At 33.2% G+C, this 22,891-nt stretch overlaps 7 protein-coding genes across 9 annotated transcripts; 3 read left to right on the top strand and 4 right to left on the bottom strand.

The window, feature by feature from the left end:
• The first annotated feature begins 769 nt into the window (after positions 1-769).
• LOC119689974 (ubiquinone biosynthesis O-methyltransferase) lies at positions 770-2,007 on the top strand. Its single transcript, XM_038104940.1, has 5 exons — positions 770-888; positions 939-1,103; positions 1,155-1,527; positions 1,580-1,739; positions 1,792-2,007. Exons 1-5 carry the CDS (start codon positions 839-841, stop codon positions 1,908-1,910), a joined length of 867 nt encoding a protein of 288 aa, XP_037960868.1. The 5' UTR covers positions 770-838; the 3' UTR covers positions 1,911-2,007.
• LOC119689975 (M-phase phosphoprotein 6) lies at positions 1,983-2,931 on the bottom strand. The gene is made up of 2 exons (XM_038104941.1): positions 2,748-2,931; positions 1,983-2,648 (listed from the first exon to the last, which is right to left on the bottom strand). Exon 2 carries the CDS (start codon positions 2,424-2,426, stop codon positions 2,004-2,006), a length of 423 nt encoding a protein of 140 aa, XP_037960869.1. The 5' UTR covers positions 2,427-2,648; positions 2,748-2,931; the 3' UTR covers positions 1,983-2,003.
• A 712-nt stretch (positions 2,932-3,643) lies between these two features.
• LOC119689644 (nucleolar complex protein 2 homolog) lies at positions 3,644-6,406 on the top strand. Its single transcript, XM_038104516.1, has 2 exons — positions 3,644-4,998; positions 5,054-6,406. The coding sequence occupies exons 1-2, from the start codon at positions 3,724-3,726 to the stop codon at positions 6,305-6,307; spliced, it is 2,529 nt and encodes an 842-aa protein (XP_037960444.1). The 5' UTR covers positions 3,644-3,723; the 3' UTR covers positions 6,308-6,406.
• Positions 6,407-6,472: 66 nt separating this feature from the next.
• LOC119689648 (NADH dehydrogenase [ubiquinone] 1 alpha subcomplex assembly factor 2) lies at positions 6,473-7,111 on the bottom strand. Its single transcript, XM_038104522.1, has one exon. The coding sequence runs from the start codon at positions 7,012-7,014 to the stop codon at positions 6,562-6,564; it is 453 nt and encodes a 150-aa protein (XP_037960450.1). The 5' UTR covers positions 7,015-7,111; the 3' UTR covers positions 6,473-6,561.
• A 167-nt stretch (positions 7,112-7,278) lies between these two features.
• LOC119689646 (coiled-coil and C2 domain-containing protein 1-like) lies at positions 7,279-11,964 on the top strand. 3 transcript variants are annotated; one of them, XM_038104518.1, is made up of 7 exons: positions 7,279-7,512; positions 7,613-9,220; positions 9,280-9,431; positions 9,497-9,776; positions 9,840-9,991; positions 11,370-11,460; positions 11,535-11,964. In XM_038104518.1, exons 1-7 carry the CDS (start codon positions 7,456-7,458, stop codon positions 11,652-11,654), a joined length of 2,460 nt encoding a protein of 819 aa, XP_037960446.1. In that variant the 5' UTR covers positions 7,279-7,455; the 3' UTR covers positions 11,655-11,964. The 3 variants fall into 3 exon arrangements, with proteins under 3 accessions (XP_037960446.1, XP_037960445.1, XP_037960447.1); XM_038104517.1 differs by having other exon boundaries at positions 11,316-11,460; XM_038104519.1 differs by having other exon boundaries at positions 10,140-11,630.
• On the bottom strand, positions 10,996-15,566 carry LOC119689647 (alpha-L-iduronidase). Its single transcript, XM_038104520.1, has 5 exons — positions 14,987-15,566; positions 14,804-14,899; positions 14,437-14,740; positions 12,338-13,269; positions 10,996-12,262 (listed from the first exon to the last, which is right to left on the bottom strand). Exons 1-5 carry the CDS (start codon positions 15,450-15,452, stop codon positions 12,183-12,185), a joined length of 1,878 nt encoding a protein of 625 aa, XP_037960448.1. The 5' UTR covers positions 15,453-15,566; the 3' UTR covers positions 10,996-12,182.
• A 2,065-nt stretch (positions 15,567-17,631) lies between these two features.
• LOC119661974 (ionotropic receptor 25a) lies at positions 17,632-21,678 on the bottom strand. The gene is made up of 8 exons (XM_038071501.1): positions 21,532-21,678; positions 20,972-21,448; positions 20,608-20,845; positions 20,435-20,549; positions 20,005-20,250; positions 18,775-19,367; positions 18,190-18,705; positions 17,632-18,103 (listed from the first exon to the last, which is right to left on the bottom strand). The coding sequence occupies exons 2-8, from the start codon at positions 21,273-21,275 to the stop codon at positions 17,725-17,727; spliced, it is 2,391 nt and encodes a 796-aa protein (XP_037927429.1). The 5' UTR covers positions 21,276-21,448; positions 21,532-21,678; the 3' UTR covers positions 17,632-17,724.
• Positions 21,679-22,891: the final 1,213 nt, after the last annotated feature.

Below are 22,891 nucleotides of genomic sequence, written 5' to 3'. Positions count from 1 at the left end.
TCGTCGATCACCACATTTGTTGTTGTTTCGATTTTTGAACTTAATAGAACGCAATAACAAATGATCTCCACATTTGTTGATTATTTAAATTTAAAAGATATTTTATTTTGTGTGAATATACTTACAAACATATCCATACAAAACTGCACATATTTTTAATAGGCACCAATTCTGATATGTGTACATATGTGTGTTAGGCCCATATTTGTCAGAGTTTTTCGTAAATAAACGAATATAGGCGCAATAAACAAATTTTTCGCGAATGTGACGTAATACTCATAAATGATTCATAAATCATATGTTTGTATGTGAATCAGGTGAAATCAATCAAAGTGTTTGTTTGCATCTGCTTCATCGTCTAGACCGTCTTACAAACTTTACTTCGTTTTCGCTTAGTTTGCTATAAAATTTTTTACTCGTCCACACCAAAAAAAATTCGAACGCATTTGTGTAAACATTCGTTCACTCATATTCGCTCTGATGGGGATGTACCTTTATGTAGAGCAGAGAATCTTCTTTGTTCAAAACTAACAATTTCAAATTTGACGTGACCATGACTCACCGTAAAACAAGACTCAACTTATTCAATAGCGATTTTTTTTTTAAATTGAATACAGGAATAGGAGAGAATTTTATTAATCTTCAAACAAAGAGAAAATATAATACAAATCACACTTAAAAATACATTTTAAATGAAAACAAATCCCTGTTTCAATTTTTAGAGTGGCAATACTTCCAAAACAGCTGATTGCTTTTATTTTATGTTTATTTTGCCTTTAATCTGAAACAATTATTATTAAATGAAAAAATTGTGTCCACTATAATCTTAAATCAAAAAATGATTTTGTGCAAGATAAAAACATTTCGTCCAATATTGTTAATGGAAAGGTACTTAGTTTAAACAATAATTACTGCTCGTTTAATATGTAGTTTTTTAGGAGCCGTATTTTGAGCTACCGCAATCCTCTCGTTCGGAATTTTAATAATGTACAAGCTCAAAAACTTGACACTGAGAAAGAAGTAGCACATCATGGAAATTTGGCCGATACGTGGTGGAACGTCGATGGACCAATGCGTGCATTGCACGCAATGAACACTATAAGGTATTGTTTAAAAATCTGTTTAGTTATACATTTTTTAAGTAATATTATTAGAGTTCCTTTTATACGAGACGGTCTATTAGCTCGTGGTGATATCAGTAGCGAACTTATTAATACTGCTAATGTATTAAAAAATCAAAAAATTTTGGATGTCGGTTGTGGAGGAGGTATACTTTCAGAACAATTGGCTCGTCTTGGTGCATTTGTAACGGGCATTGATTTGGGTGAAGAACTTATAAAGGAAGCAAAAAATCACTTGCATAAACATAGTACTGAACTTTCCAAACGAATTGAATATAAAGTTGAAGATATAGCTGTTCACGCGCAAACACATAGCGACAATTATGATGCTGTAATATTGTCAGAAGTATTGGAGCATGTTAGTGATAAAGCTGCCATGCTTACATCTTCCGTTCATGCTTTGAAGGTAACATTTCTTTTTTGTTGTTAATGAGGACTCACTTAAAGTGTTCTTACAGCCTGGAGGCTCTTTATTTATAACGACAATTAATAAAACAGTACCCATGTGGATTGGTTCTATACTTTTAGGAGAATATGTACTCAAAATAGCTCCCAAAGGAACACATCATTGGGATAAAATGGCGTCACCCATAGAAGTTCAACGTATTTTAGATGCTCGTAAACGTTCATTTCCAATATGAAATTATTCATTTCAATTATTTTTTTTCAGTTAATTGTTACACGGTGGTAATAAATGGTAGTACCTATGATTTTTGGAGCAACACATGGCGTTGGATAAATTCTACCAATTTATGTTTTGCTATTCAGGCTGTGAAAGAGAACTGCTAAAAACTTTACGTTCATAATGCGCAAATGTCTATTTTAAAAATATGTAGAACTACAATATTATACATCTAAGTAAGAATTTATTTACATAAAATTTTAATTTTTCTTGTTAATTTTCTTTTTCATGGAATAAGTTTTTGACGTTTTTTGCTTATTCTTATATGGTTGCGTATCAACATTACTTTCGTAATTTGAAGCCATCTCAACATCAGATACATCAACGGGTTGTTTATGTTCAACTTTACTTTTTTTCTCAGCTTCATCGGCTTCCATAAGACGTTCCAAATCCGGATTCATGCCATTGAAACTTAATCTGCCCTCGTGGAGGTCTTCAAGAACGTTAAAACTTTTTTCAAAAACGAATTTCGATTCACCGAGAACTTTGTAACCGGCATCACTAGAATACATTGACTGGACCTCCGCAATTTCTGCCTCCTTCTCGAGTTTTACTTTAGTTTGTTTCATAAATTTCATACTTAAAATCCCCTTAGAAAGGGTTACATTCTTATTATGCGCCATTCTGTAAAAGTACGAGCTTTTTATTTTCAGTAAACCTTTCTTATTTAAATAACTTAGCAAATTTTTTTTTTGATGCACGATTCCAAGTTGTCAAAATCTGTTTAAAATTAGTCTTCAGAGTTGTATTTTCAAAATCTTTTTTGCATTGTTTTCTTTGATTACGTTACAGCGGAATTTAAAGTTTAGGTAGTTACCTTAATTATATTAGTTTTCACCTATATCCTTTAGAAATAATAATTTATCCGTATTATTTAGTTAATCAATTCATAGCTTTCTAAATTCATACTAATTAATAAACCAAAAGAGATATTTTAATAGTACCTTAACCTTATTACTTGAAAATGTTAAATGATATTTGAATGTGATAAAAAGAGCTCCTGAAAGTTCCAATTCTGATGAATTAATAGAACTTATAAAGAGGGATTGTTCCTTTTCAGCTACTTTTAGTTATCAGGCTAAATGGAAACACTAAAGCTAAACCAAATTAAAATGTACCTTTTTAATTTTATTATTTTGAGCTCAATAATAAATTTTTTTTAAACATTGTTGTTATTTTTAACAAACTGTGTTGCTTTGTTATCGAAATATACAGTTATAATCTAGTATAGAAAACAACATTACTACACTATTACTTTGAATACACTTATAATTATCTAATTTTATTTTTAGTGTATATATTGTCTCATTTTTTTTCATCAATAAATGATTATAAATTATATATAACTATGAATTGTAATATAATATTGATGACGGGCCCTGGTCTGATTAATAAACACATTCATTATTTTGAAGTTAAATAAATAATTTTATTTGAACATCTATTACATATTTAGGCTGTGTGTGAGTTCGACTAAATTGAGGTTAAGTAAATTGAAACTTCCTAGGGATTTTTTGCACTGTTCTTATGTAAATATTTATTTATTTATTTATGGCACTTATTTATTATTTTTGGTTAAAAGTTTTCAAATTTATTTATTTATTTATTAAACATCTTTTAAAATTCTCATAATGGTGATATCTAATTTAACTAATCTTTATTTAATTTACCCTATTCGATATTCTGGAAATACCAACATTCGCTGCCATACCGACACAATTTACCATTTCCCTCAATTTACTATCTATTTACTCGAACTCGCACACGGCCTTAGCTGTGTTATTAATATTGTGGGTTACAAATGTTACGTGGTGGCAACACTAGGGAATGCACATGTAAGAAATGTCAAATTTTATGTTAATGCGGCAAATATTAAAAACACATTGTGCACATAAAATTTGTTAAAATATAATTGCAATTATGAAGAAAGTAAAAGTACAGGAAAAAACTGAGGAAATAAAAATGAAGGGAGTTACTAAGAAGAAAAAAGTGGATGTCACTTCCGCTGAAAAGAAGATAAAAATGAAGAAAATGCTTGATCCACAGGAATCTCAGACAACTGTTGAGAGAAAAGTTAAGTCTAAATTTGAAGGTGCAGGATCAGGACCTAAGAAGAAGCGATCTGATGTATTAAAAGAAGACAATGCTGACAGTGTAGAAATGTCAAAAAATTTGATCAAAGTTAATAAGAAAACTAAGTTTGAGAATAATCTACAGAAAATGAAAGTTGGTAAAAAAAAGAAGAATGGAGGCAGTACCGAGAAGACTGATGCTAAGAAAGGTGTGAAAAAATCAAAGAACAAATTAGAGAATGTCAATGGAAAGAATAAACATAAGTCTTCTTTAAAGGGAATTGAAGGTCTTAAGGATATTGACCCAGAATTTTACGAGTTTCTTAAGAAAAATGATAAAAAGCTTTTGGAATTTAATGTGCTCGATAGTGATGAAGAGGACGTTTCGGATGATGAAACTAGAGCATCAAATGTGAAGGATTCTAGAAAAAACGATATGTTAGACAACTCTGAAGATGATAACGACGATGTGGACTCGGTTGATATTAATGAAGAGAAGTATCATAAACCGGATGCCAACTTAGAAGTTGCAAGCGATGAAAGTGACTTTGAGGATGAAGATGAGAACAAAGCAACAGGAGCCGATGGCGTGCACAAAGTTTCACTCAATCTATTGCGTCAGTGGCAATTACAATTAGAGAAAGCAAATGTAACAATAGATGTAATTCGGAAAGTAATACAAGCTTTCAGTTCTGCTTTAGCAAGCTTATCAACGGATGGAGAACAAGGCCATGCACCAACTGTTTTTAAAGTTGTCGGGGCTGGTGTATTTAACGGTGTCGTGCAATTATGTGTTTTGCATCTACAGCAGGCTATACTTCGATTTTTAGGCGTATCTGCAAGGCCAAATGTACCACTTCATAAAACTAAAAAATGGGAAAAAATACGAGGTTGCTTGCGTTACTACTTGACTGATTTAATACGTTTAATAGAACAAGTGTCCAGTTCAAATATTTTGTCAGTCTTGCTTAAGCATCTTCATCAGATGGCTGGCATGGTTGCATCGTTTTCAACGCTAGGTAAAACGATATTAAAAAGACTGATAGTTCTATGGTCCACAGGTGACGAAACAGTACGTGTACTGGCTTTTCTTTGCATACTAAAAATTACTCGTAACCAACAGGTTAGTATAGTTTTGTAAATTAATTCTCATCAATTTTTAAAATATTTTAATTTAGTTATCAATGCTGCACCATGTACTAAAAGCCATGTATTTATCGTACGTACGCAACTCGAAATTTGTCTCTCCTAACACTCTTCCGGCTATAAACTTTATGCGGCGTTCGCTTGTGGAAATGTTTGCGCTTGATTTAAATGTGTCCTATCACCATGTATTTCTTTATATACGGCAGTTGGCGATACATCAACGAAATGCTGTTATTTTGAAGAAAAAAGATAGCTTTCAAGCAGTGTATAATTGGCAATATATAAACTCAATACGTCTTTGGGCAGATCTGTTAGCAACAACCTCTAATAAACCACAACTACAGCCGCTGTTGTACCCTTTTGTTACAATTACAATTGGAGCATTGCGACTTATACCAACAGCGCAATATTTTCCTTTACGGTTCCATTGTTTACAAGCGCTAATAACATTGTCTAAGGAAACACATATATATATGCCAATACTACCGCTTATACTAGAAGTGCTGCGCAGCAAAACATTCAATAGTAAACATACGGTTGTATCCATGAAACCATTGCAATTTACTTGTATCCTTCGTCTTAACAAATCACAGCTTGCAGAGAATGGATTTCGTGACGAAGTAGTTGAGCAGATTTGTGCTTTATTGCTCGAATACTGTGCTTATGAATCAGCATCATTAGCTTTTAGTGATTTGGTTGTACCAAGTGTGGTACACCTTAAAGCCTATATAAAAGATTGCCGAAATGCGAATTATTCACGTAAATTAAAACAGTTGTTGGATAAAATCCAAGAAAATCAACGGTTTATCGACCAGGAGCGCCGCAAAATTAATTTCAGTCTTAAGGACTTAGTACAAGTACAAGCATGGGAAACACAGCTACGTAACAAGGGAACTCCACTTTCAATCTATTATAACAGTTGGGTAAAAACGCACGAAACCAAGAAACGCCGGCAAGCGGCACAAGCAGACAGCATAAATGATGATTACAATTTACCAATGATAAAACGTAAATCCGTAGGTCCACCTGTAAAAGACATTAACGGTGAAGTTGAACTTTTCCCCTCTGAATCGGAAGATGATGTTCCTGCGGCATTGCAAAGTGATGAAGACAACAAAACAGATGTATTAAAACAAAAGGTCAAAAAAACTAAAAAGATAAAGAAAACAAAGAAAGCGAAACAAACTGATGATAACCCGGTTACTACAGCTCAATCCGAAGAATTCTTAAATGATAGTGCGGACAATATAGATATAGTTAAAGATTTAAATTTAGATGATTGGTAAATATATTAAGCAGATATATTTAAGTTTAGTTATTCATAAAGAAATAAAAGTACAGAATATAAAACATAATGTCTACCACATCGTAATGATTTCTTTGAATTGTAATGTAATGGTTTTATTGAAAAAATAAAAGTCAAATTGTTATGTTATTTGACAAAATCAACTTATAGTAATATATAACGAAGTTGTCTAATTTTAATGTACCTTAGAATCTAAAAATACAACTTTATGAAAACAAGTGAGAATTTGTAGATTTAATTTTTTTTCTCTGGGTCCTTGCCAGGTACAATTTCATATTCTTCGTATTTCGGAAATGTGCCAATAGTTTCTGGTTCTTTGGGTAGTGGATTCCCTTGCAAGTCTTTCTTACCAAATTTCTTTTCCAGTTCAGCAGCGTTACGTTTTTTCATTTCCATTATTTGCAGGTTCTGGATGAGTTCTTCGCGTGTTGGAGGATCCTCACGCCTGCCGCGTAACCAAGCTTCCCATTCTGCTGTTAGTTCTTGATCAAAAGCATCTTTGTCTCGTGGCTCAAACCAGCGTGAGGTTTTGCTTTTGCCAGTAGATGGATTTGCAGGAATTTCATAGTATTTATTGCCAAAGTAGTCTTCTCCGATATAATTTCCTCTTATTTGTCGAGGACGGAAAGAATTTATGAAATTCTTTAAAATATTTAGAAAAAGATCGCGAGAGGGTTTATTTGCCATTTCCAAAGGTTTTGTTAAAAAAACACTAATTTATTTAAAAGATAAAATTTTTTGTAGATCTACATAAAGTTTATTCAAGGTTATGTGTTATTGTTATGGCATAAGCAGCTGTATGAATATTAAAGCGTTGCCAACTATCTCAGTTTCTGTTAATACATAGTTTTAAATTATTACAAATCCTCAAAAAATGAGTACCATTTATATGCAATTTAGTGCATCTATCTTGTCAAAATTATTGATAAACAGCATTCATATTAATTTAGTTATGGTAACCTCTTGAGTAAACATTGGTAGTGTGGCATCACTTTAAGTAACAGCTGATGTTTGTTCCAAAACAGAAAAGTGACGGCATACTGGCTTTGTATGCAGACAAAGGCTTTTAAGTGAATAATTTTTTTGAAGATTTAAAAACAATACCATTCAAATTTATTGTATTTGAAAATGTTTTCACGAAAAAAACCAGAGCCTGCTAAGAATCGAAAGCATGACTTATCTCAGGTTAGTTAATTTGGTAAATTGTTTAGAAAAAAATCGCAGTATTGGCAATTAAATGAGTCATGCAGAAGTGTAATCATCACTTTTGTTTATTTTGTGCTAGTTTGGTTTAATGGAAATTCCGGACGATTTTGATCCATCTGTAGGATATGGAGCGGATGATGGCGGTGATAGCGATTTGGAAGCAGAACTTGCAGCAATTTCTAGTGGTGGAAATAAGCCTAGACCTAAGGCAAAACCGAAAACTCTGATGCCATCTTCAGATTTAGACAGGATGATTGCAGACAGTTTAAAAGATATTAGTGATGGTGATGATGATGATTTAGAAACAGATACAGATTTGTTGGGTGAATTAGAAAATATTACAGGAGTCGATGTCAATGTCGATATGGAAGCTAATATAGTTCCAACAACTACTACTCCAGAAGAACCTCCATCTTTGTTACTACCAACAACTGCTGATGATACTGTATCAATTTTAAAGCATCGTATTGAGATATATAAGCAAGCAGAAACTGATGCAAAAGCTGCTGGCGAATCTGCAAAGGCGCGTCGTTTTGGACGTGGGCTTAAAACGCTTGCAGATTTGTTAAAACAAGCAAATGCAGGGAAAACTATTGATTCAAATGATATTCCACCGGAAATAAAGGTTAAAACAAAAGAAACACCAAATGCAAGCAACGAATCTGAAAATACAACACCAACGTCTCCTCTAGTAGATGATCGGCCTAAAGTACCTTCACGTGTTGCACCCGCACCACCTGTGTCTACAGTTGTGTCTGAATCTCCAGTTAGTAATACTACAGAAATTAACGATGCTGTCAACGGGGAGAATCCTTTGCTTGAACAGATGCGCGTACGACAACAAGAATATAAATCTGCGGCATTGAAGGCTAAACGCAATAATGACAAGACAACAGCGCTTCAATTTTTAAGTGTTGTCAAGCAATTTGATATTGTCATTAAAATGTGTTTAGATGGGAAAGAAGTAGATCTAAGTGATATGCCACCGCCACCAGATCAATTTATGGAATTTTTGGCGAAAATGCAAAATAGTTCGGCGAATGAGGATACATCAGAACCTACGACTGCAAGCGTAGGTGCCGAACCTGTTTCACCAGTAGAAACTGAAGTCGCGAATTCAGCTGTTACAATGCTGGAAGCTTTGCAGCAGCGCTTGGACAAATATAAAGCCGTTGAAGAATCAGCTAAAACTGAAGGTAATGCAAGTAAGTCCCGTCGTTTCGGCCGTATCGTGAAACAATACGAAGATGCTATTAAACAATATAAATCTGGACGCGTGGTAGCATTTGATGAGTTACCAATCCCACCCGGGTTTGGTCCATTACCTACGGAAAATGGAGCACCTTCCGCAACCGTATTACCACCACCATCTAAACCAACAACACCATCGCCTTCGTCGTCTTCTATACACACAACACCGACTACTTCGCCTAGTACAGCACCTAAAAGACCTTCCCCACAGAAACAAGAGTTGACTACTCGCACTTCAGGCAATCAGCAGAAAAATAATTTAGCTGAACAACAAATGAAAACGCTGCTGGAGCGACAAAATGAGTTCAAAGTAGCTGCAATTGAGGCAAAGAAAGCAGGTGAACTGGAACAAGCTAAGGAGTATCTGAAAATATTTAAAGGTTTTGAAAAATTATTAAATGCTGCTAGTAGTGGTTTGCCTGTAGATCTAAACACAGTACGTATTTTAAATATTAAATTAGACTAATAGTAATTGCACGCATATTAATCTTTCAGCTGCCATTGCCACCCTCTCAGCGTGAAAATCTCGAAGCATCCTTCGCAATAGTAACTACAGATGAATGTGATCCCGATGAAGATATTTCAGATATTGGTATGCGCATTGAAGAACAATTGGTGAAACAGTTAATGATGTGTAAAAATACACGGTATGTCGTTCAGATTATGCTTTTCGTACCATTTGATGTTCATATTAAATACTCAATATTTAAAGAGACCACCATAAAGCAATGGGAGATGTTGCTGGTATGAATCGATTTGAAAACCTAGCAGTTACTGTGCAGAAAGATTTGGATTTAGTACGTTATTCTAAACGCAAAAATTTTCCACTACCAAAATTTCACTACGAAAAACGTAGCTTCAATATTGTCCACTGCAACACTGATTTAACCGATTGCGAATTAGAAATCGTTATTGTACGTGGGATGAACTATAATGTAACGAATCCGAAAGATGTAGATACCTATGTTAAAATAGAATTTCCATTGTTAAATGTAAGTACGATATCGAAATTAGTATCTTACTTTTAGAAACATCGTTCACAATTTTTACTGCAGGATGAGATGTTTAAGACAAAAACTACATTGATAAAAGATACCGACAGTCCGGACTATGATCAACGTTTTAAAGTGGATATACAAAGAAATAATCGGCAATTTCAACGAATTTTTAAGCGGCATGGGGTTAAATTCGAAGTATACTCACGTGGGTAAGAAATTTTTTTTTCTTTGCTATTTAGTGTATTATGCATTTGTATTTTTTTTACTGCAAACTAATGCTTACTAGCACTGAATTTATTTAAAACTTTCATATTTTTTAAACTAACTTTAAAATTTTGTGTATATTTTTTTTATTAGCATTGCATTTGAATTCGTAAAAAATTAACTGTGTACATCCTATTATACTAAAATTAATGTAAGTTTCGAAGAGAAATTGAAGGACTCTGAAATGTGTCCTCTTTTGTGCCTGTTAGTTTTAAGGTATAAAGTTTTCATTTAACAAATATCGGTTCTTTTTATAAAATGTACGCTTTTACTAAATATACTAAAACTTATTATATAGTATGAATTATATTAGTCATGCTATCAGATTGATTTGCAATAAATACCGTTATTTTAAGATTATATCTGTGTTACACTGACGTTATTGTGATCTATAACTGGCGATCTTCAGGCGAGCTAACACTGGATAGATAATATATACATTAATTGTCAGATTGTTAGTATATCTTTGCTTTATATCGGAAATTATAACGGAAATTTATAAGTGGAGTTTGGGTTCATATTCGTAATTAAATCTTTAACAGCTACGAACGAATGTTCTCGAATTTTTAATAAAATTTAAAGAAACAAATTTAATAAAACTAATTCGAAGTGTGACCATCTTGATAGATTGCTTCAAAACAAGTCCGTGTTCATATAGGTATTTAAAAGATCTATATATAAATATATTTATATATATGTATATATATATATAAAAGCCCAAAAAAATTTTCAGATTGTAAAATAATGATATACTTCTTGGAATTTAGTCAACAGCCCAGGAGGAAGAAACAATGACAATAAACATGTTTAATTCTTCCTGACAAATTCTTCTTGCGTTCTCAGAAAAGTTGATCTCCAATTTATCGGTATTGTAGTTTGATTCAGTTTATATTCCTAACATTAGATTAGATTAGATTTTTCACTCTTGAAAGAAAAGAAAATTTGCTTATTACATCAAGAATTTGAAGGTTTATTTAAGTTTATCATATTTAATTATTAATGACAAATATACTACTACATTTAGATGATGAAAATTGTGTTAATTTGATTGATATTTATATTTTGAATACTAATTTTTGCGATTATTTCATATTTTATATAATTTGCTTACTATGAAAAATTGATTTATTTAACACATAAATTTCATTAAATTCTAACGATCTTGCTGCATTTTGCATTAATGCGACTTTAATCAAATTAATTTTAAATATAAAAACGCAAACACAAAAACAAAACAAAAAACAAAAAACAAAAAACAAAAAAAAATAGATGCAGTATAGATTGTTGTGGATTAAGTCGAAAACTGCCATCCTGTTGTTTCAGCGGGTTTCTGCGCTCAGACATTCTCATCGGCACGGTTAACGTTAAGCTACAACCATTGGAGACGAAATGTGACATCCACGATACATTCGATGTAAGTAATGATGTTTTTCTGTATGTGTACCACATATTTCAAATGATTTTAAATGTTTTCTTTTGTGTCTATAGTTAATGGAGGGGCGCAAAACCGTCGGTGGCAAGTTGGAAATAAAGTTACGTGTACGGAATCCAATACTTACGAAGCAAATAGAGCATATTAATGAAAAGTGGCTTATGTTAGATGCATAGACGTAGTTCCAGTTCAAATTGTGAAACTGGAAACTAAAGATGCTGACACCATTGCTATTGCAAACACTACTTAATTTCTAAGTTCTATTGTATTTTTGCCTTCCGCAGTTTACCAAGTATACCAACTGGCTGCTTGCTTAAAACATAGCTCGAGATATATGAATTGTGTACTTTGGAAAAACTTTGGAAAAGTGTAGGGCAACGGATTTGTGATTTGAATATTTTTCTATTTTTAATGAGCATATAGCTCACTATGTGTAACCATTTGTATTTAAAATATATGTATGTTATTTATTAGCCATTTGAATAACAGTTTTTTGTTCTTATTTTGTGCTTAGTTTGCTTGCAAATATTGTTTTGAACTTAGTCATACTCGTATAATTTAATTGCTATTAACTTAATGCACTAAAAATAATTATAATAAGTTGCACTATCTACGCTATATCTTTTTAGTGTGTGTGTGATTATGTATATTTGTAATTAAATGCAATTTATTTGTGTATATAGTGTGTTTTGATTTTTGGTTATTTAGATCTCGATATATTCGACGATATCTGAGAATTCGCTGCTGTTGTTAAATGCATCGATACTGCGTACTTTGTAAAATCCTAAAATTGAGTGTTTCATTAGTAAAAAATATGTGATATTTTCCATGCACAATCCATGCACAATTAGTGACTCACCTTCGACGCTAATATTTGTGGGCGCATAATGAAACGACAGATGAGGTAAATGCCAACCTTTCGACACATGGATCCATTCTTTACTAAAGTCAATAAGATGCCAAACCTCATAAGTTTTTATACATGATATGTTGTTAGTATTGTTTTCTCTCCATGTGAGCATTACTTCATTTTTTGTTATACTAATTGCAATCAAATTCCGTGGTCGCTTTGCTTGCGGTATTAAATTGGAGCAGACCCGTAATAGCAAAATCCAAGGCAGTTCTAATTTACCTAAATGAATTTCAATCGTGTCGTTAGATAGTATACCATTGGCATATATAAAAGGATTTTGACTGTGTCGCAGCGTTTCTCGAACTGTGGCATTAGGATATGGAGGCTTGCCAAATTTTATCCAAAGTGCAGCCGGATCAGTACGTTTCTGCTCGAGTATTTCAATTAAATATGCATATCTCCCTTGCTCACAAAATTGAAGACCCATTTGACGCCTTAGTATGAAGTCACCTAGTGAAGTGACATTTTCAGTTGGTAACATAAGCCAACTGAGGTAAAGTCTGCTATCTGGAACTTTTGTTTTTAGTAATTGTATTTGTGGAGTATTATTTACTGCAATAAATTCTAAATCAGTTGCTATTGAACCCAACTTAGACAGCATGCCTAGCGCGGAATATACTGGCTTTTGTATGAATTGCGAGTACACGGGTTGAGAATTATTCATACGAAAATGCGCTAATAGTGTACGTTGTGAAAATTCGTAAGGATGATAGCTAATAAAGGCGTTATCGTGACTAATATAACTTAATTGTTTGAATTCTGCTTTTTGTAATTTGGCACTCCAATGCAACAATACAATTGTTACGAGTGTGGCAGCATAACGTACATCGGCTAAATAGTCATGTGGTGTCGACCAAATTGCTATAGGATCCGCTTCACTGCAAATATTTTAATTAATTTTTTTTTTCTTATATCCAGTTCTATATGGCTAGCTGAAGGTGATACAATCAACAATTTTATGTAAAAGTAGCGATTAAGATGGGTTGGACATATGATTAGAATGCCAGATATGAGAGTATCGCTTAAGATTTATGAGAACGAAGTAGGAATTAGCAGAAAAAGAGGGCTACCAAGAAAACGATGGAAAAACAGTGTGCAGCAGGACTTAGAAGAAATGAACATAAGAAATTGAAAAACAAAAGCAAAAAACAGAGAAGAATGGAAGACTGTTGTTAAACAGGCTAAGGTCCTACATGGACTGTATAGTCACGGATGAAGATGATCAAGTTCTATAGTACATAAAGCCGACTTCCCTAAAAACCGAACAATCACAAAGTATGTGATTAGAGTTCACTTCTACTTTTGATATTTTGTCTTCTAAGACAGACTCATCTAAAATTATTAACAGCAGTTGCAGTGCTGTTTTACATAGAAGAAACGTCTTATTGTAGTTGTAAGAGTGAACCCTTTCTTCAATAGTGAACCCTTTCCAATAAAAATCCCTTTTTTTATCATAGACTTTACTTTTAACTTATTAATGCTTCCATTTTTTTTACTGTTTACAGCAGCATGTGATAGTAGTCCACCAGAATTTTTGAATATTGCTTTTAATATGTGGCACAACACTTCGATTATTGCTCAACTATTTGGTTAGATGCAGACATTGTCGCCTTTTAACCTTTTAATAAGATTTGATTGAGGCGCGCAGACCACAATAGCATAAGTCTCCAATTAGACAAGAGTAGAACATACTCCTTTTTGATTCCTTCATTTTTATGAAACATCGGTGTACCACGAGGTCACCGGAAAAGTCATATTTTCACCATTTATGATAGGAAGGACTTTAAAATCCTGCGGTGCCGAAAGTCTATGCTCATACGTACTACGACAGGAACCAGTTTATGGATTATGGAAATTATGAAGCATATTTATTGACTACATAGTGCGATCTGAATGTGTAAAAGCAACTTTTTAGGAATGAATATTTTAATCTTAAAGCTAGGAAGGCGCTCAGGTATGCAAAATTGAAACTATCTGATATTTGAACATTCGTACAACGCATTACACTTAATTATATTCAATATAATTTAATTTGAATATCTTACCTATTTGCTATTGGTAGCTTGGCTACTTGTGGAAAATTTATTTCCAGTTCTTTTAATAACAAACTGGATGCTTCCAACACTTCACTAGCTTTTCCATGACCTTTTCTGTGGTATGTTATAGTATCGAACGGACAATTTTTTATGTTGTCGTTGCAGAGCTGTAAAATTTTCCAACACAGTGGATGGTTCAAAGTTGATCTAAATAACCCAGCTGGGCCATGAAGTGGTAAGTGTATACTGTTGTTTAAACGTTGACCTGCTGATGTTAAACCTCTTCGCAGTGCATATACATAGGTAACATAATCTTTGAAATATTTGTCGCTTATATTTGATGAAATTTTTGTTAATTGTTTGAAAAACAACTAACCTTCGAAGTTAAAAGTAAGTCTATTATATTTTCTTAAGTCGGGCTCATTCCAAGATTCAAAGCGCCATTTTAATATCTTGGCGGGACCATATTTACCTAAATAAAAAATTTTTTATGTATCTGATGTATACACCATATTATGGCAATGTGTATGTATGTATACATATGTACATATATACTTACCAGCATAACGTTGCACAATTTGTGAACTAAGATTTTCCCAGTAGAATTCATTATGAAGTGGATTTTTAGAAAATACTCCATTTGGATTGCCCATGAATTCAATTACAGGATATAAGCCCAATTCATCTAAGAATTCCAAAAACATATCCAAATTGGTAAAATCATATACAGGCACTCCAGATGGAGTGTATTCTTGGAAGGCCAACAACTCCAATAGCCAGTGTATGCGTATGGTCTTTACGGCTCCACTCGGAAGTGCTGATATGTAATGCAAGTTTATTTTTATTTCTTCAGTGGGCCTAAACGCAGTTTCGGATGAGTTGTTTGCAGCGCAAAAACCTGAATGAGTCCAAAAGCGTGGAAAGTCATGGTATATGTTGTCGTTGAGATTATTATTACTACTGTTATTATTTGCAGGACAAGTCAATCTTAGTGCACCAAAAATTAATACCAATGCCACCGACATGTTGCAATTCGCTGCCGATGCAGTTATTGATTTTTGATTTCGGTGTTGTGATTTGCTGTGTGCACTATATTTGCAAAAAACAGCTGGCACTGCCCGCAGTTGCGCGTGGGAAAGAAGGCAACAGTCTGAACGCAATAAATTGATTGGTCAATCTTGGTAAGGTCAGGTATATGTATATGTAGTTCATGCATATTTAAAACAGTGATGCCCACTTTCTCTCAACAAATATAATAAAGTTATATTAATTAAATTAAATTAATTAATTAAAGTTATATTAACTAAAACACCTTAACACCTTATTTTCCTTGAAGATGACTACCGAAGATAGTCGAAATATCGGAAATAAAGTATAAACGATTTTTAAATATAAATAATAAATTAGTGTCTTTTTATTTATATTTAAATTTGACCAATTAGCCCGATAACAAATTATTATAAAAACACCTTAACTTAATAAAATTAATTATGGTTCCTAAATAACATATAGAATTGCATTTGCCTATCAATATAATAAACTTTAAGGCTAACACAGTGCCAAACCAGTAGTGCTTCATTTTTTTTCTGCATTTACCTATAAGAATTATGGTTTGGTACTGTATGATTGTATCGTATTGATTGGTATGCTGTAAAGAGAAGATCACTGATTGAAGCGTCTGCCCACAATTAGTATTACAAATGTTAGACAACATTAACGCCAATACTTACCTCACCCCCATCACTACTTCCCAATTTCCCTATCTTATGCCCATGATTTCTGACTTAGATGAACCTAGTTTGTAGGTGTTAAGTCTTTTCACTTTCTTCTCTCTCCTTCGTCTACTGGAATGAAGTTTTCTCATTGCTGTGGAAATCTTCTCCTTTCATTCCTTAGAGGTGGTTTAGTGAGTTCAAGTCTCACGCGGTGGCTTTCGATGCTTAAACCTATTGCAAAAAAAAAACGCCAGTACTCACATACAGAGCGAACGCTCAAGCGGTTTACAAACATATCGCATTCCCTCTTTAAAAGAGGCACAACTTAAAATTTGTCAATTTTTAGAAAACGTTAAAAATGTTTTGCAGTGGTCAATTGTTTCTTTTTTTTCCTCCTACCTATATTTTCCGTACTCATTAGACAGTTTGGCTAGACATAAATACTGAGCAAATGCCCTCTGACTGTTAAGTAAGTATAATTTTGCCTCTCCGGTTATTTATGGTCACATAGCTTTTGCTTTTTTTTTGTGTCCCCGTCCACAATAAGTTCAACTGGCCAGTGGCTTTTAGGCATATCGTCTAAGGTTGAATTTTCAGATGTTCAGTAGTTTCAACATCTGTGGAAGGTCTATTTTGTTTAAATAATTGTGAAGATAGGCATAATTAGTCAAAACACGTAATTCTAACAGGCAAGAACTTATATGATATATAACTTATATCATGACTTATTGTTGTTTTCTTGTTTTAAATTAAAAATATCTGATTTATATATTACCACAAATTTTTCTAGAAAAATTTTACTGAGCCTTGCTTTTATAATGTAATAAAATCTTACTCACACATTTATGGTGTAGAGATTGTTCATTAAAAATGTAAAGTCTAACCTTATCTAATTGATATGAATCGAATGCCGGCTGACAGACATATTAATTGATGCGGATCTATAAGCGGTTAGACATATATATAAAATATATTAACATAAAATTTGCTGTCGCGGTGATATATATCGTCATCATTCAGAGCGTATGATACTGTCTGTCCGTCCTCTTATTGATTTGATAAGTATATGAATTTTTTTGCCTTCCAGACTTTTATCGCAATTTCTCCGCCAATAGTTTTTCCGTCTGCATGCTTCGCCTCCATGCATGCTTCCATTCGTTCCTAAGAGGTGATTTTAATTGGTTAAAAGCTAAATACAATGTATGCTAAATAAGGTATTAAATATATGGTAACGAACTGAACATTGGCATAAGGTCCAATAACGATAAGCTCTACATACAAAAGACTATTGTACTCATTGCCACTGTACGATTGTTCTCAGCTGGACCCTTCATCTTAAAAAGAATTTCACTCTCAGAAAAGTAGTTGTTGAAAGATCAGTTTAATAGTGATTATTTTTGACTGGGAGTCAAATATATTAACTAATATCTTATTTTAAAATTTTTTTTTTTATTTTATTTGAAAATTTTTTGTCAAAATTTGTGCGCTGACATCATTAATACAAATTTTTTTAATGCGAGTGCAAAAACTGAATTTGTTCATAGTAAAGATGTAGTATTAAAAATTAAATTTTGGTTCCTTTTTAGAACCTTGGCTTAAATGTAGCCGGATACTGATTAAAGCGTGGGCGAAGAGCAACATTAGCCTTTTCATATTCTTTTCCAGAATGACCTAAAATAATACCTTCGACCATTTTAGCTTCTTTTGTTGGAGCACTTGCCTCGGCAACATCGATGATACGTGGATTCTTACGATATTTGTACCACCAATATTCAAAGACTAGAGTAATGCATGCCATACCTATGCCGACAAAGATGACAATGAATACTCCACCGATATTTTGTATAGAAATGCCGTCCGACTGATCTTCTGGTTTATCACATTTTGCTTGAGCCTCATCATTTTTCCACCATATTTCTTTGAGTTTTTCCAATTGTCGCTTGTTAAGTAGAGTTAAGATACTAAACAAGAAGTAAAAAATATATATCAGAAACATAATTATGTTAAACGTTAATTAATTTGCAAATTTTATCATATGTAATATTACGCATTATTGAATTGATCTTTTAAATGGGAGCCTTGTTGCACAGCGATTGCATATGGTTTTCGCGAAAACTCCTCTCCGACCACTTGCAGATCACAATTTGTCATGACCAAGTAACGTATGTCGGTAGCATCACCTAGAAATGCAAAACCAGTTGCAGTAGTGGAGTTACGTACTCGTGTGACAGCCTCTTCCAGTGTCGCAGGTAGACCAGCTTCTTGCATTGCTTGCCACATTTTAGTATATTTATCGCTAACAGGATAGTCCCACACAGCTAATTTAGAACGTTGCAGAGGTGTCATAGAATCATTTAAAGACAAATCCTTCCATATTTCGTAAAACATCTGTTCGATATCAGCCATGCGCTCGAAATAAGTCATTGCTGAGGAACCGTTGAGAGGTGCATACAAAATTTTATACTGCTTTGCTAGATCATCTAGAGACTCCACTGGCGTATCCAAGCGTGAAACAGTTAAGAAGGCGGCCAAATTAGCAGTGTACGACGCAATTATTATGAATCTAAAACAATTAGTGTGAGAAAAGAATATGAAATAAACACAGACACGGAGTTTTTGAAATAATGCTTACCCAAAAAGCCACCAAGTTGCAGCAACTAAACGACCAGATAAATTTTTGGGTGCTTCACCACCTCCCTGCGGTGTGAGTGACGTCATGCAAAACCAGAGGCATTCTTTTAAATTGAATTCTCGTTTCTCATCGTCATCTTTGTATTTTTCGCGATTGTTTTGGTAACTGTAGGGGCTCCAACGATCAAAGACCCACATAAGAAAACTGGTAAAGAAGTACGCTGCCAGTATACAAAGCCAAACATTGGTCTCCAGTACGGTGAGAAATTTGAATAATGAACTTGGTGTGCTGGGTCGCTGCATCATTATAGTTATTCCTACCAAATCATAATATGGTACCGTGAAGTCAATGACAATTTCACGTTCTGCCATTACAGACATTGAACCCAAGCCGATATCTGCTTGCTTGTCTATTAATTTCTTAACAATTCCATTCCATTCACCATTTTCATCCATATTTCCGAATTTACCATCCTCCACTTCCTGAATTGTATAGTCGAAATGTACAATTTTTGCAATTTCATTAATTAAATCGATACAATATCCTTTATATCCTTTTGGAGCGGTTTCATCTTTAATTATGAATGGTGGTTGCTGAAATGGCACATCAAAATTAATTTCTTACTGCATTTGGGTACCAATCTAACATATTAGGTACATCATTTACTAATATTTACTACATTTACTAATATTCTTAGTGTGATAGATCTGCCCAAATAGAATAGATCTGCATATTGACACTACATATTCATATTTGAAAAAAAAATATAAACGAACGATTATAGTATTTTAATTACTTGAATAATGAGGTTAATATAATAAAGAAACGGTTTTGTTGATGGAAACAATCAGAGGAAGAGACTCATAATTTTATGTATCGAGGAGTGATCATGTCTTTATCTGTATATTATTTGTGTGGTAGAGTGGCGATGTTATTATCTGTGTGTTACTTGTTAGATTAGAAATTAAGTTTTGTAGATTTAAGCATAAAATGGATTGCTTGTACTATTGCTCTATTATTCGGTTAGAGATTAAATATTCTCAGCTTCAATATAATTAAAGGAAAACAGTCTTGAGGACATAATCCATAATTTTTTTTAAACTTTTCTGATAGGTGATTATGGTTCTTAATACATATTAATTGTAGAATCAAATAATGTATGTTAAATACTTATTAGATGATATTTGGCTTTCTTCTTCAATAATTTTTAAATATTTGAATTATACCTACCACGACAGTAAATATTCGATATACAGTGTCTGCTGTAAGATTTTTCATTATTTCTTCATCTTTAACAACCAATGGTGAATCCAAGCCAGCCGTCCATGTGCCTATTGATTTAGTATTAACAGAGTTACCACCCCGTATTTGCAGCACATTAATATCCATGTCGAATTTCATGTAACTAAAGCCATTAAAGGGTTTACCAGGTTGCGTGACCAATTCAAATGTGCCATAAGAAGTGGCTTCATTCACCTTTAATTATATAAAACAAATTATTATAAATATTTAATTAAATCAAAAGTTGCAGACAATACGTTATAAATATTTAAGTATATTACACGTTTAAATGAGTAAATAAATTATTATATAATGTACAGGAAATAATTCAAAGAAGATTATGAATGGAATTTCCAGTTGTGATCCGAGTTTTTCTTACTTGTATAAAATATTGTTTCAGATCAAGATTTCTCTCTGGAGTGTTACCTCCTTGATAATCGTCGCATGCCAAATATTCCATATTCTTCGTCCAGGCTCCAGATTGCAACATTTCCCTTTTAAAATTAATATGTATATTCTTTTCATAGACTACTATAAAATTTTGTTATTTACTTTATTGCCTGAAATGTCCTCAGCGCCAAATCGAAATAGAACGCAGAAGATATCTGTGGCTCTTCGTTGAGATTAAATGTGGTCTTCAACAAACCTAAGCGATCACGATTTTTGGTGTATGCCATGGGTTTAAGAAACATAATAGTGGCGTTATCACGTTGACTGCGCACTTCCCCCTCACTTTGTGTTATAGCATGCCAAGCAAAATTTCGTTCAAAATATGCCGGCTTCACCGATTCTATGAATCAGATAGTAAATGTATAATATTAAATTTTAGACAAAATATATTTTAAATTAAATATACATAGCTTTATGTTACACATATTATATTATACTTTACACACAAAGTTTTTACATTCAATACCTAAAACCATACGTATAGACTGTAAATTTCCCAATATGAAGAAATTATTGATATCTAAATTGCGTAGTTTTTCAATTTGCTCCTCACGTTCCCTTTTACCATCTTTAGCAATAGCAGTGATGACGTGACGTGTCTGTATATTTTGCAATAACGACTTATACTTATGATCCATGACGAATGTATCATCGTAAAGTATTGCTGCATTTGTGATATTCATTTTTCGCACAATACTACGTACAACCTCTGGAATCAGATCCGCTGGAGGCATTACTTGTAATAAGTATTTCTGTTTATTCTCTTCCATGTCACGCCATTGTCTTAAATCGCCCTCTTGACCGTAAGATGCACTAACCGTAGGCAATCCGAGTGCTTGTGTAAATGATTTGACAGTTTCTGAAGCTATTCCAGATTTAGTAGTATCGAATACGACATGCGGCGGCTGCTTCTTTTCAATACTTTCTGCATACTTGGTGCAAACTAATAAGAAGAAAAAGTTCAAAAATATAATGTAACTTCTCTTAGAATTCTTAAGAACAAGGTTTTTAGTTTGTAATTCATACTTGCTTCCAAAAGTATTTTAGCATCCGTTTTATTGGCTTCGACTTGATCAAGCTGGATCGAAATGCCATAGTTGGGATTTTTTTTCAAATAGGTCAAAACAACTTCGACAGCTTTTGCGGCTGGTTCGTTATCGACTTCATTTATAAATACTGAAAAGTACAGTATTAAATTATTTACACCCGTAATAAAATTTGTAAGCACACAAAAAAATTTGCTCATAACCCTAAGCACTTGAGGTACAATTGAGGTACAAATATATTCCATACGCTATTAACTTCTGTTTAATGGTATGTATGGTATGTATGGAATAAAACTTGACATAGATTCTCTTATTTGAAGGTGATTATCTTAATATATGCCAATATCTCAGAACCCGCTCTATAGATTTTTTTATTATAACTTTCGAATTCGATGGAGCAAAATACTTTAGAGATGACTCAATGCAACAAATTCTTGCCAACTACTGTTACAAAAAGCCGACCTTAACTCATGGCTCGTAACGAGACACTATCTACTTTCGTTTAATGCTTATAACGAAAAACCCAACCTTTTAGGGACAAAAAAACTACTGGATTTGTCAAAAGCACAAATTTGTGTTTGAAGTTGAAATCCTCCAGAAAACAGTTTCCAAAGATGATAACCAAATACAGTACCATCGCCAGTGTCGCCTCGTCGGTTTAATTTTTAACGAAACGTCATGCAAAGAACGTCTTTTTCCCATTAACTCGAACTCGTAACATAAGTTCTAGAATAGTTCTGCTTTACTTTACCTTGAATTTGACGGGAACAGAGGAGAAAGAGGACACAAAATTACATTTTAGTCTCTATGAAACCATATATGCACTATGTGAATATGGTACTGCATTAGTCAAAATTTTTATCGAACACCCACTTATGCATCAAGCTATATAAATACGAGCTTAAAGCTACAAAAATGGAAAGGTGTACTGGAGGAACACAATAATTAATAGATTTATAATTAATAATTAATAGATTCATTGCATAAATGTAGATGATTTTGATTATGATGATGATTTCAATCAGGACAACTTGCCATAAATCCGGCAGCATAATCAATTTGTTAAGAAAAAAATTCAATCACCATGTAATCCCAAAAAATATCTATGTGAACTAGTGAGCAAGATCATACGCAAGATCATCAATTGGACTTAATTTCTTTAGCGTTACCTTTAATCATTGTGGTATACATTATAAGGCAAGATTAAGAATAAAATGCTATTTCAGAAGTTTTGCTACTTCTAGAGAAATAATATAAAATCGGTCTTTTTATGCGCCAGCATAAGTGCTTAACTATTCGCGGAGCACCCTAAGCTGGCGGGACCATATTGATTAAGGGAC

The sequence above is a fragment of the Teleopsis dalmanni genome, chromosome X, assembly GCF_002237135.1.
Source record: "Teleopsis dalmanni isolate 2A chromosome X, ASM223713v2, whole genome shotgun sequence".
Lineage (NCBI taxonomy): Eukaryota > Metazoa > Arthropoda > Insecta > Diptera > Diopsidae > Teleopsis > Teleopsis dalmanni.
This window is presented reverse-complemented; position numbering and strand designations above follow the sequence as displayed.

Coding starts and splice junctions, on each gene's coding strand:
- LOC119689974 (XM_038104940.1), top strand. CDS start 839: ATGATTTTGTGCAAGATAAAAACATTTCGTCCAATATTGTTAATGGAA. Junction 1,528..1,579: donor CTTCCGTTCATGCTTTGAAG/GTAACATTTCTT, acceptor GTGTTCTTACAG/CCTGGAGGCTCTTTATTTAT. Junction 1,740..1,791: donor TCAACGTATTTTAGATGCTC/GTAAACGTTCAT, acceptor ATTTTTTTTCAG/TTAATTGTTACACGGTGGTA.
- LOC119689975 (XM_038104941.1), bottom strand. CDS start 2,426: ATGGCGCATAATAAGAATGTAACCCTTTCTAAGGGGATTTTAAGTATG.
- LOC119689644 (XM_038104516.1), top strand. CDS start 3,724: ATGAAGAAAGTAAAAGTACAGGAAAAAACTGAGGAAATAAAAATGAAG. Junction 4,999..5,053: donor AAATTACTCGTAACCAACAG/GTTAGTATAGTT, acceptor ATTTTAATTTAG/TTATCAATGCTGCACCATGT.
- LOC119689648 (XM_038104522.1), bottom strand. CDS start 7,014: ATGGCAAATAAACCCTCTCGCGATCTTTTTCTAAATATTTTAAAGAAT.
- LOC119689646 (XM_038104517.1), top strand. CDS start 7,456: ATGTTTTCACGAAAAAAACCAGAGCCTGCTAAGAATCGAAAGCATGAC. Junction 9,432..9,496: donor ATGATGTGTAAAAATACACG/GTATGTCGTTCA, acceptor CAATATTTAAAG/AGACCACCATAAAGCAATGG. Junction 9,992..11,315: donor TTCGAAGTATACTCACGTGG/GTAAGAAATTTT, acceptor AAAAAAAAATAG/ATGCAGTATAGATTGTTGTG.
- LOC119689647 (XM_038104520.1), bottom strand. CDS start 15,452: ATGTCGGTGGCATTGGTATTAATTTTTGGTGCACTAAGATTGACTTGT. Junction 13,270..14,436: donor AAGCTACCAATAGCAAATAG/GTAAGATATTCA, acceptor AAATATTTGCAG/TGAAGCGGATCCTATAGCAA. Junction 12,263..12,337: donor CACAAATATTAGCGTCGAAG/GTGAGTCACTAA, acceptor ACTCAATTTTAG/GATTTTACAAAGTACGCAGT.
- LOC119661974 (XM_038071501.1), bottom strand. CDS start 21,275: ATGGAAGAGAATAAACAGAAATACTTATTACAAGTAATGCCTCCAGCG. Junction 20,846..20,971: donor GTCTATACGTATGGTTTTAG/GTATTGAATGTA, acceptor TCTGATTCATAG/AATCGGTGAAGCCGGCATAT. Junction 19,368..20,004: donor ATCGAATATTTACTGTCGTG/GTAGGTATAATT, acceptor GTGCCATTTCAG/CAACCACCATTCATAATTAA.